The sequence below is a fragment of the Drosophila grimshawi genome, unplaced genomic scaffold (assembly GCF_018153295.1).
Source record: "Drosophila grimshawi isolate 15287-2541.00 unplaced genomic scaffold, ASM1815329v1 contig_1377, whole genome shotgun sequence".
NCBI lineage: Eukaryota > Metazoa > Arthropoda > Insecta > Diptera > Drosophilidae > Drosophila > Drosophila grimshawi.
The window spans coordinates 25,117,650-25,132,500 of NW_025062900.1; the positions used below are offsets into that span (position 1 = coordinate 25,117,650).

The 14,851-nt window shown below is 42.6% G+C and overlaps 4 protein-coding genes across 6 annotated transcripts in view; 1 reads left to right on the forward strand and 3 right to left on the reverse strand.

Moving 5' to 3' along the window:
• Positions 1–349: 349 nt before the first annotated feature.
• LOC6567035 (GTP-binding protein 10 homolog) lies at positions 350–1,906 on the reverse strand. Its single transcript, XM_001993439.3, has 3 exons — positions 1,657–1,906; positions 1,070–1,592; positions 350–1,010 (listed from the first exon to the last, which is right to left on the reverse strand). Exons 1-3 carry the CDS (start codon positions 1,696–1,698, stop codon positions 424–426), a joined length of 1,152 nt encoding a protein of 383 aa, XP_001993475.1. The 5' UTR covers positions 1,699–1,906; the 3' UTR covers positions 350–423.
• Positions 1,907–1,963: 57 nt separating this feature from the next.
• On the forward strand, positions 1,964–4,164 carry LOC6567036 (tRNA-dihydrouridine(47) synthase [NAD(P)(+)]-like). The gene is made up of 4 exons (XM_001993440.2): positions 1,964–2,074; positions 2,137–2,287; positions 2,379–2,679; positions 2,740–4,164. Exons 1-4 carry the CDS (start codon positions 2,043–2,045, stop codon positions 4,002–4,004), a joined length of 1,749 nt encoding a protein of 582 aa, XP_001993476.1. The 5' UTR covers positions 1,964–2,042; the 3' UTR covers positions 4,005–4,164.
• LOC6567037 (fructose-1,6-bisphosphatase 1) lies at positions 4,165–6,814 on the reverse strand. 3 transcript variants are annotated; one of them, XM_001993441.2, is made up of 4 exons: positions 6,717–6,811; positions 6,077–6,137; positions 4,980–5,323; positions 4,165–4,914 (listed from the first exon to the last, which is right to left on the reverse strand). In XM_001993441.2, the coding sequence occupies exons 2-4, from the start codon at positions 6,096–6,098 to the stop codon at positions 4,249–4,251; spliced, it is 1,032 nt and encodes a 343-aa protein (XP_001993477.1). In that variant the 5' UTR covers positions 6,099–6,137; positions 6,717–6,811; the 3' UTR covers positions 4,165–4,248. The 3 variants fall into 3 exon arrangements, with proteins under 3 accessions (XP_001993477.1, XP_032595115.1, XP_032595116.1); XM_032739224.1 differs by having other exon boundaries at positions 6,077–6,256; XM_032739225.2 differs by lacking the exon at positions 6,077–6,137 and having other exon boundaries at positions 6,717–6,814.
• Positions 6,815–8,925: 2,111 nt separating this feature from the next.
• Positions 8,926–14,851, reverse strand: part of LOC6567038 (brain-specific homeobox protein) — an 8,408-nt gene continuing 2,482 nt past the window's right edge. Inside the window, exons 2-5 of the mRNA XM_043214533.1 lie at positions 11,538–11,786; positions 9,923–10,197; positions 9,453–9,755; positions 8,926–9,252 (exon numbers count right to left, since the gene is read on the reverse strand). Coding sequence (XP_043070468.1) covers positions 8,984–9,252; positions 9,453–9,755; positions 9,923–10,197; positions 11,538–11,551 — 861 coding nt within the window. The 5' untranslated portion in view covers positions 11,552–11,786 and the 3' untranslated portion in view covers positions 8,926–8,983. The remainder of the gene's footprint in view (positions 9,253–9,452; positions 9,756–9,922; positions 10,198–11,537; positions 11,787–14,851) is intronic.

A 14,851-nucleotide genomic window follows, 5' to 3' on the forward strand; every position in this document is an offset into this window, starting at 1 on the left:
TTTTTCAACATTTTTCGTTTCGTTGTTTTAGCGCGACGCGCGACAACAAACTCCTGCATGCGTGCGTGTGTGTGTGTTTGTGTGGTTGCCTAGCGATGTGATGAGCACTGAAGGCGCAGCAACCGTGCAATATTATTTGTCAAATATCGATATCGGTGTTATCGACAGCAGTCTATCGGCATGAACTGATTTGAACTTGTAACTTCGACGAAGAATAATGTCCTGTTGGGCTTTAAATTGTAAGCCAATTGATGGCTGATAAACTAAAATGCTTTGAATTCTAATTCGCAAATAATGCCAATATCCGACTTTCCCATTCTTCTATCACTAAGCGTAGAAGACAGCTTCAGTTAACCAAACGTTTAACCAAACGACTACAATACATAATTATTTTTTTTTTATAACATTTGTAAACAAAATGTATTATGTAATTTTGGGTCCTCTTATGCCCACCCGCTGCTGCAGTTGCTCTTTCAACACCTGTCCATCAACTACCAGTTGCTCCTCGGCCAGCTCGTCAAGCGTTTTGCGCAATTGTTTCTTCACTTGGCTTATTCGTGTTGCATTTTTGGCGGATATGGGCAAAATGTGTTCGAATTTCAACACTCTACTGGGACGCACTTCCTCTGGACACTCTGCCAGACCCACAGACAGATCCCTTATGCTAGGCTCCACTTTTGCCAGGATGTCTTGTGCACCCTCCTTATCCATTTTGTTAAGCAACAGCAAGCAGGGCTTTTCCAGCAGCGTCGGATCGTATAGCTCCAGCTCCTTGTTCAGCGCATAGATGTTGGCCAAACAATCGCGATGCGGATGCCGCGGACTGAGCTGAAACCCAAAGATGTCCACTATGAAGAGCAGCAATCGTGTGCGTTCAATGTGTTTCAGAAACTTGTGTCCCATGCCGAAGTTGGCGTGAGCGCCCTCAATGAGACCCGGCAGATCGGCCAGGCTGATGGAACGCAAATCACTGTACTCAATCGTTCCAATCTGCGGACGAATCGTGGTGACTGCGGAGCAACGAAAGGATTATATTTGTACACCCTGTAGCTACAGTTCATGTACTTACAGGGATAGGCGGCTATTTTGGGCTTGGCATTGGAAATGGCTTTCAGCAGGGTGCTTTTGCCAGCATTGGGAAACCCAACTAGGCCCACATCTGCAATCAGTTTAAGATCCAGATTCACAATGCGACTCTCGCCGGGACGACCGAGGAAATTGTTGCCCGTGCAGCCGCCAGTGCCACCGCCAGCCACTATGCAACTGGCCTCGTCCTCATTGAGATCGGCCAGCAGTTTGTGCTGTTCATCGTAGACCTGGACTCCAACTGGAACTTCTATGCGCTGATCGCCGCCTCGACGCCCGAAAATGCTCAGCTTGCTGCTGTCCTCGCCGCTTGTGGCATGCACGCGTTTATCCTTCAGGCTCTGCGCCACCTTACGCAGCGTGTGCCCCTCCTTGGCCACAAAGTAGACGCAGCCGCCTTGGCCACCAACTCCTCCGTATTTGGGCAAACCGTTGCCGCCATGTCCCCCACGCACCGTTAGACGCAGTGTGTCCAGGAAGCTGGGCCGAAAATGAGCACGCGCCGGCTGCAAGGGATATGCATAATTTAAATATATATATATGTTCACATGTTTGTTTTTATATTCTTACCGATTTTGTCGATTTCAGCAGGTATTTAAACAGTTGAACCATCGCAAACAGCTGATTGGCCAATGGGGCAAGTATGCTGTTTACAGCCTAAGCGGGACGTGCAAGAAATAAATTCATAATAATATTCATTTACGCGGGTTAAAGTTGTTTAAGTCAAGACAGACTAACACATAAAAAAAACGTATAGTTTAATCAATCAATCAATTAATAATCAACAATAAACTGAGTTTAAAAACTGCACTCATTATCAGCACTAGTTAAGTTAGCAGCCTCGCAGCAATCGATAAAATTGTAATTGATTAATCGATATAAAGGCTCGAAGCAAGCACGTGCGGTTTGTTTTTTGTGCTAAAACCTTTAATTTTAGTGCAAACACACATAGCGCAATGGAGCCGGGTATATGTTATATTAAGCCGGAGTGTGTATTATTATTAGATAATTATACATAATTTGTAAAGCTAATTCATATCATTTAAATAGGTATTTACTAGCTGAGGCCAAAGGTGGCGGGATAAAGCCCGCCGAAGAAGGCGAATCACACAAAAGAAAACACACGGATGATGCCGAAAAACAAAATGAGCAAAGCAACAAGCGCGACGGCAAAAAGGAGCGAAAACGTGGCCAGAATAAGGTAAACAATAAAGTCAACTGCAATTGTGATGTATATTATTACATATAACAGACACACATATATTACACCGATTCGCCTACTGTTTGCTTAGCATCGGCCCATTTTCAAAGACGAGCGCTTCTCGCATCTTTGTCACTCGCTCATCGATGGCCCCGGCGGCGCAGCCTGTTCCCTGCCCAATTGCCGTTACGTGCACGATCTGGATGCGTTTATAGCGGGGAAGGGGGAGGAACTCGGAAGCGAGTGCTATGTGTATGCGACCAAAGGCTATTGTGCTCGCGGTGTCACCTGTCGCTTTGCCAAGGCGCACACAGATGCACAGGGCAGAAACATGAAGGCAGCACACTACGACGTGCAAGCCCCACAAACCACCTTGAATGGCATCAGTTCAGGTGAGCATCACCTATCGATTTGCATAAGATCACTCATATTTATTTGTTGATTTATTGTAGAGGTGCAGGTGCGTTTGCGCAAGCACGAATATGATTTTAGCCGCTGCAAGGAGCTGATTAAGCAGGCTGAAAAGCTGCGCGATGCTAGAAAAGAGCAGCAGCAGGAACAGCCTATGGATGAGACGCCCAAAGCAGTGCCAGCGAAACCCACGGGCAGCGTCATCGATGAGAGCCCAGCGGGACGCGATGTTGAACGCAAGCCCATCATTGATTTCCGTGAAAAGCTTGTCCTGTCGCCGCTGACAACTGTGGGTAATTTGCCATTTCGCCGCATCTGCAAGGAGTTTGGAGCGGACATCACCTGTGGCGAAATGGCATGCGCAGTGCCGCTGCTCAAGGGTCTGGGCCAGGAGTGGGCGCTGACCAAGCGGCACGAGACCGAGGACATCTTCGGCGTGCAGGTGTGCGGCAACAATCCGAATGTGATCGCACAAGCAGCACAGGTGCTGCACGAAACGTCGCGCGTGGACTACATCGACCTGAACATTGGATGTCCCATTGATCTCATCTATCAGCAGGGTGGCGGCAGTGCCCTGATGCGACGCACCAACATCCTCGAGCTCGTCGTGCGCAGCTGTTCGTCTTTGTCACCGCAGCTGCCATTTACGGTCAAGATGCGCACCGGGATTTATGCTGATAAGAGTGTGGCACACGAGCTGATGCCGCTGGTGGAGGAGTGGGGTGCTGCGGCGGTGACGCTGCACGGACGTTCGCGCGAACAGCGCTACATGAAACAGGCTAACTGGACGTACATCGAGCAGTGTGCGGCGCAGGCGAAACAGATGCCCGTCATTGGCAACGGTGACATACTCAGCTATGAGGATTATGTGGAGAAACGTGCAATGGCTCCGCATGTCAGCTCTGTGATGATTGGACGCGGTGCGCTCATCAAGCCCTGGATATTTCAGGAGATTAAGCAGCAGCGCGCCTGGGCGCCCACATCGACGCAACGCTTTGAGCTGATGCGTCGCTACTGTAACTACGGACTGGAGCACTGGGGCTCCGATACCAAGGGTGTGGAGAATACTCGACGTTTCCTGCTCGAGTGGCAGTCGTTCCTCTATCGCTACATACCCGAGGAGCTGCAGCTGTCGCCGCCGCAAAAAATCAACGAGAGACCGCAAAAATATCGGGGACGCGATGAAATGGAAACGCTGATGAGTTCAGGAAATGCCTCCGACTGGGTGAAACTCAGTGAAATGCTGCTCGGGAAAGTACCTGAAGGATTCAGTTTTGTGCCCAAGCACAAGGCAAATGCGTTTTAGACAACGCTAAAAACGTACAAGCTTAAGTTAAAGTTTGACTCTGTTAAGCCTAACCAATTTTAGCTAATAAGACTAACGAGAGTTGTTTCTACTAATCTTTTAAATACTATTATCGTCTTGCATCGTTATGTAATAAACGTGATTAATATCCCATGTAAAATAGTTTTTATTCTATTTATTCAAAATTGTAGTCACATATTACATACAAAAGTCTATTTATTCCAAAAAAAAATTATAAGACACATCACTTTAGGTAACTAAGAGCCTCCTCGACATCAGCCTTGGAGCCCAGGAAGATGGGACTACGTTCGTGTATCTTCTGAGGCACAATATCGAGTATGCTCTTCTTGCCATCGCTGGCCAAACCGCCGGCCAGGATCATGAGATAGGCCATGGGATTGCACTCGTAGAGCAGACGGAGTTTGCCATTGGGTGCAGCTTTAGTGGCCGGGTAGATGAAGATGCCGCCGTATTTGATGGTGCGATGAACATCAGCAACCATAGAGCCAACATAACGAGCGCCGTACGGTTTGCCCTTAGTGGGATCCTTCTTGGCCGAAATATAGTTACGGACGCCCTCGTCCCAGTCGCTGGCATAGCCCTCGTTGATGGAATAGATCTTACCCTTTTCGGGCACACGCATTTCGGGATCGGTTAGGATAAACTCACCAATCGCTGGATCGTAGGTGAAGCCGTTGACGGAGTTACCCAGACCCAGCACAACTGCCGTGGCGGAGCCGTATAGCGCATAGCCGGCAGCCACCAGCTGATTGCCCGGCTGGAGTGCATCCTGAACTGTCGGCTCACCGGTGCTTCTCTTACGATGAATGGCAAAAATGGAGCCAATGGACACCAGACAATCAATGTTGGACGAACCATCCAGCGGATCAAAGCAAACAATATATTTGCCCTGCGAACAAAACCAATTTGGCTTATCAGCAATCCTTTCGGGGGTGGAACTCCTTTTGTGCTCACCTGTCGCTCTGTTTCCACCTCAATGACATTCTCGTTCTCCTCGGAGACCATCAGGCAGGTGGTGTACGATGATTTCACCATGTTGATGAACAGCTCATTGGACAGCACATCCAATTTCTTGACCTCCTCACCCTGAACATTCACATCACCCGCAATACCATGCAGCTTCGCAATTCCCGCCTTGCGCACTGCCGACGCCGTCGCCTTTATGGCCGTCTGTATGCAGTTGAGCAGCTGGGACAGATCTCCCGTCGCCTCTTTGAACTTGCGCTGCTCCTGCAACACGAAACGCGTCAGCGTCATCGCGTTCGAGTCAAAGGCAGGTCCCTGTTGGGTCATTTTTGCTGCACGGTGGGATGCAAACTTAGTCAAATTTTGAATTTTGAAGGCTTTAAATGTGTGCATTAGCGGTGAGCAATATTAATCTTGTATTAAACAATTAATAAAAAAAACAAATTTTCAGTGACTATTTAATTTGGATACGTCACAAAACATTACTCAATAAAAGTTAATTCAAATTTTGAATAAATTAGCCAAAAGAAATAAAATTGCAATTCTATTTTCGGCTTAACATATTAACATATATAATTTGTTAATAGATTAATTTGTTAATCTCACAATGAAATGTGTAAAAAGTAAGGTATTGCTCATCGCCTTATATAACTGAAAATCACAGATATAAATAAACACAAACTGATATACATAAATAATTGCTAAGTTTTTGAAAATATAAATTGTTGTTCTAAGCAATCAAAAGCTTGAGTTGCTAGTTAACTAGAAACATTAAACAATTAGAGTGCAATAAGCATATTAAATAAAGTTTTAATATCAAACGAGAGTTAGTGAAGTAGAAATCGATTGCCCTTCTTGCAAGCATTCGAAAACTGTGCTATTTTCAAAAAGTAAGCGACTTTTACAGTAGTTTCAGAAATTATAGCTTTTGGTTTGTGGTTTGGGTAGCAGGTGCAGGGGTGCAGCTAACTAGTTGGGTAAGTAATAAATTAAAAGTTGTGGTGCAAGTTGGGGAAGTGGCAGGAAATTGGCAGGCATCGGAACAGGCAGGAGAAAGGAGGGCGAGGCTTTGACTTTTCACTTACAATCACCGTTACTGGCCGCCATCGTTGGGGATAGTAGTAAATAATGTGGTTCCTGTGGCTCCTTCAAGCAAACAACAATGACACAAAATTAAAAGGCAACGCCTTCCAGAGAGTGTGAAGGTCAAAAGACGGCTCCAATCGAGAGATACCAGACGATTGGGCTTGCTTGTTGCATGAAAACTTATTATCAAAAATTTGTCTATTTATTTTATATGTATATGTGTGGTTTTTTTTGGTTGTTGTGTCTATGAGGAGCTCACTGATAACCTGTTCCAGTTGCTACACACACGCACACACACATTCATATATAAACACATACATATTTATGTGCATGCAATGTTTATACAGAAAAATATTATAGAAACCGGAACAAGCAGAAAGTTTTTGCTGATTTTGCTTAGAGCAGCGACACGTGCCCCAGTTTATTTTTGGAAACACCAAAAACACATGATTTTATTTAGATACATATTAATATATATATCTAGCAAAAGTTATGTTGCTATGTGAGCCATCTATAAGTATCGCCAACTTGTCTATAACTTTGCAGTGACCCAGCAATCTGCCGGAAGGCAACATTTGTGGAGCTTCCACACGAGTGTTTGTAATGTAATGAACACAATGCAAAAGAACTTTCACTTACAGCAATGGCAACAATAAACGAACTGATCAAAACAGAACACTGATGAACGGAGAAAAGGCACCACCAAAGAACCGCTATCGACGGCTGTACTAAAGAGACTGAGCGACGTTGACTTTCAGCTGGCAATGGGAACGGCGAACGAAAGCAACGTCACAACATTTGCCAGACGGGCATAAAAATCCATACAAGAAAATAATAATTGCCTAGCGATGAACGACTAAGAGTATACCCTGCGAACAGTAGTAGTTTGCCCCACACGCATCAAATATATCTAGAATAATATATCTTATCATATATAATGCCAGCAGGCAAATGCGACATTCTATAGAAATATTCATAGCTTTGTCTATTAAAATTGAACCTCTTGACTGTTATAGCAATAACTGAGGCAATTTGCCCTATTCATTTATGAGAGTAGTATGTGTAACTGATAACATGTAAATGACTCGTAATAAACGACAGAGTGTAGGGAAGAGATCGAAATAGACCCAGAAAGAGGGAGCACAAACAGAGCGAGACTTGCTCCCATGCAGTTAGCTTAAGCATGTATGCTGATTGAGCTAATGAGCAGAGTTGTCTGCACACAAAATGAGAGAGAGAGAGAGAAGGCGATGACGCTAATCGGTAGGGTAAAACAGAGAAACGGAAGAAAAATTTATTAAACTGGAGTTGTAGCAAGTTAATAAGGCGTACAAGAAAATGGGAAGTTATAAACATGATATGAAATGATATGATGTTTATAAAAAGTTACACTTCTGAATAAATCAGTTTTTTCCTGATTACAGGGGAGGCTCGACTCTAATTTGAGGTTTTGCCCACTTTAGATAACATTCACAAATGTGCACGATAATAATCCATATAATACACTATATTAGTAAACATTTCGTACATTTGTATTGAATGGATTTCGGTTTTTATGTGTCTGGTTAGTTCTTGTCATTGCTGTGACCTTAAATAGTGTTTTATGCTTTGCCTGATACGAGCATGATTTGCTCTCGATGTTAGTCAATATGCGAACGAAATTAAAATAAAATTAAAACACGCGCAACTTTGTTGTGGCAACAGTATTTAATAATAAATATGTTTTCTACAACGAATTTTGTACTTTGAATCTTTGACGTAGGTGAAATGTGTGAGATTGTTATTGAAATTAGCAGAATCTATTCCACAGATTCGAAATGCTGTAATAATTTAACAATATATGGAAATATTTATATGAACTTTCTAAATTGGTGAACTGCCAACTTTAGAAAAAAAACTTAATATTACCTATGAAGTTAATATTTAAATGACTTGTTTATGAAAACATATATTGTATAGATTCAAACTGTTATGAACTTGCAGTTAAAATAAATAAAACCCAGGACCCAGGCACAAAAAGTACTTACCTTAACAGCAAACATATGGAAAGTTTTAAAGCAGCGTTGGAAGTAATCCGGAACTGGTATCGGCACTGGCACCCACAATTACAAGTCAATTGGAGGCATTCAACCACTTTGTGCTGGCGAGACTCAACAAAGTGTCTCACTAAATGGCCTGCTAATAACCCGCAATTATTTTGCCATTGTCGAGAGCACTTCAGAAGTTCACCCTCTACAAAAGCACACACCCCTGCGTGGGCGTGGTCTTGGGCAGCGTTACTTCAACCCTATGGAAATGTGGCAGTTTAACCTGATTAGTGCCTACTTTTTGTTGGTCCTCAATTGGATTTGATTGCACGGCAAACATGACCATAGGAACTCAAACCACTTTCAATTTTCACATGAGTTTTTATTGAATGCATTTATACTAGGCTGGCTAACACATTATTATAACCATAAAGAGCAATACGCACTCCCAGACTGCGAGAGTAAGACAGATTTAGAGAGAGATAGATAGAGAGAGAGAGAGAGAAAGAGAGAGTGTGTATGTATGTGACAGAGATCTTAAAATGGAAGTACTCGAATAAAATCACTAGGTTTTAAATATGTATACAGTTATTGATCTTAAATGTAGCTGTGACTAGACTTGTGCTCAATCGGGCGATCTATTATTAATAATTATTTACAGATGTATTACGATAATTGTACAGACTTCTTTTGATAAATAATATTATTATTCTTTAAAAGTGCCAAGTATTTCAACATTAAAGAATTATTAATTGTAAACTTTCCGTATGCTATAAATATATTGCAAACTTAATTGAATATTTAATAGTTAAGTTGATTGAAATTTGTTTTTTTTTCTTAATTTCTTGGTCTTATTGCGAAATCTCACCCACCTTCAGCCTATGTAAGTTGAAATAGCTTGGAATCGCCGACAATGTCCACATCGCTAGAGTTATCCTCATCCTCGCTGTCCGCCTCCAGATCGGAGTAGTCATCCGTTGAGTAGCCATGCTGCAGGAAGCACATTTGCAGCTGCTGACTAGTTGCCGTCTGTGTGCCGCTCACTGCACCAGCCAGCTTGGACTGCTTGGTATCCGTGGAGGATGCGGAGGCAGCGGAATCGCCTTGCTGCTTGCTGCCCGGCTCAGAGCGTGAAAAGTCAACGGGTTCTGCAGACAGAATTTTGCGAATTTTTGCGTAAATTGTGCAACTAATTTAATTAGGGCAAAACTATAAGTTTAAGAAAACTTTCGTCAGGCTGCTGAAAGCCAAAAAGGACTGCGGCCTAATTGGCCAAGAGCATCAAAGTGCCAAAGAAGTTGTGCAAAGAAAGTTGCCCGGGGCAACAACTCAACTCAAGGCAACTCACCATTGGCAGTGTCGCGTCGTCGCAGCTGCTTCTTGTGCTTCATGCGACGGTTCTGGAACCACGTCTTGACCTGCGTCTCGCTCAGTCCCAGGGCCGTCGCCAACTCGACGCGCTCCGGCGTCGACAGATAGCGCTGCGCCTCGAAGCGCTTCTCCAGTCCGGACAATTGGGGGTCACTGAATACGGTGCGTGCCTTGCGACGCCGACAATGCCGCAGCGCATTCACGCCCATGCCCAGGCCCAATGCCAGTTCTGGTACACAGCCTGGCGCACCAAAGAAGGGCGCTCCTCCAAACAGGCTTGCTGCAAGGAGATGGAGAGATGACTTCAATATTAATTGCATTACAAGACTACACCAGAGTTGTGTTGTGTTGTGTTGTGCTGTGTTGTGCTGTGTGCGCCCATAAATTGATTTGTGCATCCGACCAAACTTTTGGTGTTGCTAATGGCCATTGACATTGTGAACGTACCTTGGGACAGAAAGTAGGGATCCACCGACTTGTACGTGCCCGACGATGGCGACAGATAGCCCAGCGTCATCTGCAGAAATCCGTGATCGCTGTATGCAGAACTCGGATAGAGAACTCCATTTTGGGCACCATTGGCTGGTGGTGGCAGTGGTGGCGGTGGCGGTGGAGGAGCAGTTGGTGCTTGTGTCGATGTCATTTGCTGTATGGTCGAATCGGTAACTTGACCCGAACTGGCATGGGCATAGTGTGATGCTTGTGTCCGTTGCTGGTGTGTACTGTAAACGATAATTATTGATATTTCAGCATTTAGATGAGCAGGTTTGCTATTTTAATGAGCATGAAAGACCATTTTTGAATATTTTTATAATGAACGAAAGTGTGAATTTATTTAGGCATGGCTATAGCCAAAATGTTTGGATATTTGTATAATGAACGATTAAAGAAAAAGTGTGAATATTTTGGCATTGATATAGGCAGCTTAGGTTAGGTTAGCCGATTATAGGCCTGTAAGGTCGATGTTTGGCCCTTTGTGATACTCTTTCGGATTCGGTTTTTCTCGGCCCCTCGTAAGAATGTGATCAGAAATATATATATATTAATACATAAATTCACAATCTTGGCTGGTCTTAAGTTTGCCATCATTGGCAGATTGGATTGGAAATGGTTGCCCAACTGGAGTGTGTTGGCAAGTATTCCAACCAGCCAGTGTCCTCTTATGGCATGGATTACTGCAGAGCTTTATACAATTCTCTATTGTGTTTAGCGTTAATGTTTGGCCACGTTTGGTGGGCTATTCGACCGCAGTTTACATTGTGTCGTTAGACCTGACCTATAGGCAATTAATACCACACTTTCCTTAATCGTTCATTATAAAAATAACCAAACACTTTCCTATTAGACCAATAGGACTAAGTTAAAAATATCTTTGAATTTTAAATATTGAATGCAAGCCAATATAAGTCAGCTAAGTAATGCAAAAAATAAATGAAATATCCCAGATTGAAGACAATTTTTGGTGATTAAATAATTTGATCCCTACAAATAGATATATTTTTGTAGAGATTTCATTATTAAATGATTTGGGGTTGAAAGCCATAGCAGGAATTTGATGGGGTTTTGGAATATATATTTGTTTACAAATTGCACAGCAGTAAAAGTCGCAAAGTATGCAAATAATTGAAATAAATAGATTCTGTGTAGGTATTTTTCTATCTAGCCGTCGGGACTGATGAATCATCAAAATATATAAAAATGTTACAGCACATATGGAATTCAACAGTGTCTTCAGCTAATCTCAGGAATAGAATGTAAGGTAATGAATTGCATTATAAGGACAGATAATTCAGATTTGTTTATGTCACTTCTTTTGCTTCTTTCAGATATTTTTTCACTTTTTCATCAAAATTTTAAAATTTTTACTTATATAGGTCATTATATACATACATCTATTTTTTGATTTCAGCTTATTCAAAAAGAACACTTTGAATTTAAAGAAAACAGTACAATTATATCGAATAAAACCTTGAACACACTTCTTAATTTAAAAGTTTTTGATTACATGAATTCCAATGGGGAGTATATTTAATGTAAATTGTATCTTTGATCTTCAACTAACCGTTGGCTGTGCATGGACTTGACGTAATCCTCGCTGGCATAGCCCGACGCTGATTGATTTGGACTTATTGCTGGGCGCGTTGAGGCCGATGCTGCTATTGGATGATTGCTTGGATATCTGTTATTGTCGAATGCACTGGCACTGGTTAGGGAATTGGATATGGATATGGAGCTGGAACTGGAACTACTCCTGGCACTTTTCACTGAATATTTGCTGCACTTTTGTTGGTTGTGATTGTTGCTGCTGTTGCTATTATTATTGCTATTATTGTTACCGTCACTATTTAATTTCGGAAATAATATATGCTCAATGGAGAATGGAGTTTTTGTGGTTAGCATTGTGGTCGTTGTGGCGACACTCTTACTGTTGGCAACAGCCACTGTTGCTGCCGCCGTCGCCGTTGCTGCTGCCGCGGCAGCAGCAGCAGTTGCCGCTGGTGCTGCTACTGCTGCTGCTGCTGGACTGGTGCTGTGCTCATTAAGCGCTGACATGTCCTGCCTGGATGTACTGGTATGTGCTGCCGTCGCGCGTAGGTTGTTTACTCGTTGACGGTCGCGTTGAGTTTGCGGCAATCACCGCACATCAACCAGCAAATCGCTCTAAGCGATGTCCCGAACTCAAACTGAACAGTGCCCAGACATGCAGCACACAGCACGCAGCATACAGCGCAGAGCGTACAGCATACAGGGCAGCCCAGCGCTGCCCAGCCCATCCCCTAGCTGCCGCAATGCAGTTGCTCTACGCTGCTCGCTTAGAGGCACCCAAAAACGAAAAAAATACATATATACATATATAATAAACACACCCCCATTTGCATGTATAGCAGTGTGTAGCGACCATATGGTTGTCTCTCTCTCACGCACGAAAGGACAATCAACTCAACTCATCTCAGCTCAAACTGCCAAAACGGGCCGAATGCAATTTAGCAATTTGTACCGCTTGATTATGTGCAGTAATGCTGGCAGTTCACCTATGCAATATCTATCGTATTTGAATATACATTATATTTACATATATATAGATATGTCAGTGCATATGTATTATGCTGATATGCCTGATCTTAACTGGGTTATGACTGTACGCTTGTTAAGTTTAATTGACGCCGTTTCTAGCCACAAATATCTCGCAGCCGCCATTTTTTGCAAATAATTAACGTGTCATGGCCGCCATTGTGTTGTGTGCATGCATTAAATTCATTAAATGCCACAATTATTATAATTAATTTACTGTTTGATGGATGGATGGATGGCGCTGTCTACCAGTCTGCCAGTCTGCCAGTCTGCCAACTCGCCAGACAGCTTGTCGTCCCATCCCGTCTGTTTGTCTGTGTCTGGCTACACGGCGTATGCGTTATATTTCAGTTGAGCTATTGCTCAGCTATTCGCACACATGCACAACTATGCCTCAGCAACCATCAACAGCTTGCATCTAATTTGGCCGTAATACGTATTAGCCAAGGCTGCCCCATCCACCCAATCGAACCCCACTCCTGCTCCTCCTCCTGTAAGCCCAGGCAATTAGGCAAAAAATACTTGGCAGTAATTCAATCATTTGGCATAGCCTTACACGACCCACCCGAAACGGACAACCACCCCATAAAGTCAACCTCGTCGCGGTTGTGGGTGTGTCCTTTCACCCCATGCAGCCAATCAGTGTGTCCTTCGCTTTGGGGTTGCCGCAACAACAGCTGTTCGTCCTTGTCCCGCATGCAGTAACTACGGAAATGGAGCCGTCTTTCTCTCTCTCTCTCTTTCTCTCTCTCTCTCTCTCTGGTAGCTATGGGGGGTTTGTGGGGGGTGGGTCGGTGTATGTGAGAAACAATAACGACAGCAAAGAGCTAGGATGCTGTGTGTATAAGTATGTGTGTATGGCTGTGTGAAAGTGTATCTGCCTTGGATGCGACCAAAAAGCAAGACAAATTTGCTCGTTTTATTAATAAAATAAGTCACGCAAAGTAAGTCGAACATCATTATTAGGTTAAAGCCCTAAAGCGGGCGCATTAGATGTACCTCCATATCTAGATATATATATATATATATATAGGTATATGTATATATATATATATATATATGTACACATTTCAGTTTGGAGTAGGGAATGGAAGCATAACTGCGCAGGCGATTACACAGGAAAATATATGTACGAAGTTGATAAGGAAAAGACAGATTTCTGGCCATAATAATACTTGTACAAAACTTAAGCAACCAATATTGCATAAAAAACTCGAAAAAAAACACAAAAAATACACAATGAGATAATGTGAAATAATTAATATTGAGTTAAGATAAATAATAATTACGGTACTGGAATTACTTGCTCTCTTGCACCAATAAAAGACAATCAACTGGGAATGTTTGACTTTGAGAAGAGAGTCACTCATTAATCCAAGACCAACTAACTTTAAGTACAATTCTTCTGACGACTAAGACAACAGAGATGTGCCTTGTGCTTTGGAACCTTGACAGTACAGAATAATTATACAGTCTGTGCATTCCCTGTTGTGATCTTCCTTAAAAACTGAATATATGAGAGAATTTATATTTAAAATATGTTAACTTAACCAGTAAGAGAGAAAGGAAGAGCGAGAAAGGAACAGCTGAGACACAGTCAATTAACCATTAACAGAATAAATCATAGATAGTTTTAAGTAACATTTTAATTTGACACCATTATAAACATCAGAAAAAGTTTAAGATTCTGAAATACAAAGAAGAATTGTATTTAAATATTTATAGTTAAGTGTGTAACTGAAGAACAAGATGTATTCTGATTATGTAATTTATAAAAGAAAATAAAAATATGAAATAAAAAATGGAATGGCCAATATAACAAGAACTAAAACTAATAAATAAAAATAAAAAACCAACACGATTAATGCCAAATACTTAGGAAACTTCTCTCAGTGTAATTGTGACATGCAATTAAGTCGCTTTAGCTAAAATCTCTGACAATCTGTTAAGGTAGAGGTATACTTGCCAACCTGCAGCCAGGCCTTAGCAAAGTGGGCGTGTATGAAGGACTGTCAACTGGCGTCCTCAGTAACTGACACAAGCTGCTTGTTGGGAGCACTTAAACTGCGCCCCGGAACTGACATCTTGAGCTCAGTTTGGCTCCATTGTTTTCCGTTTGACATGAACGTGCGGAAGAGCTAAGTGTATGTGTTAAATATATTTAAAGGCATTTCTGACCACCTCAAGAGAGTCCATTGCTTATTATTATCGGTGCTGTGTGTGGGACAAGAATTAAGGCTTGTGAACTTAATTTGAATCCACGGCATTGCACGTGCCCGTCAAACGTGCTAAGCCTAATTTTTA

Excerpts from the sequence above, each read along its gene's own strand:
- LOC6567035 (XM_001993439.3), bottom strand. The coding sequence starts at position 1,698 with ATGGTTCAACTGTTTAAATACCTGCTGAAATCGACAAAATCG. Across the intron at positions 1,593-1,656 it reads TGCTGAAATCGACAAAATCG|CCGGCGCGTGCTCATTTTCG; the intron begins GTAAGAATATAA and ends TATCCCTTGCAG. Across the intron at positions 1,011-1,069 it reads CAAAATAGCCGCCTATCCCT|TCACCACGATTCGTCCGCAG; the intron begins GTAAGTACATGA and ends GTTGCTCCGCAG.
- LOC6567036 (XM_001993440.2), top strand. The coding sequence starts at position 2,043 with ATGGAGCCGGGTATATGTTATATTAAGCCGGA. Across the intron at positions 2,288-2,378 it reads GAAAACGTGGCCAGAATAAG|CATCGGCCCATTTTCAAAGA; the intron begins GTAAACAATAAA and ends CTGTTTGCTTAG. Across the intron at positions 2,680-2,739 it reads CTTGAATGGCATCAGTTCAG|AGGTGCAGGTGCGTTTGCGC; the intron begins GTGAGCATCACC and ends GATTTATTGTAG.
- LOC6567037 (XM_001993441.2), bottom strand. The coding sequence starts at position 6,098 with ATGGCGGCCAGTAACGGTGATT. Across the intron at positions 5,324-6,076 it reads GGCGGCCAGTAACGGTGATT|CAAAAATGACCCAACAGGGA; the intron begins GTAAGTGAAAAG and ends CCCACCGTGCAG. Across the intron at positions 4,915-4,979 it reads AGGTGGAAACAGAGCGACAG|GGCAAATATATTGTTTGCTT; the intron begins GTGAGCACAAAA and ends TTTTGTTCGCAG.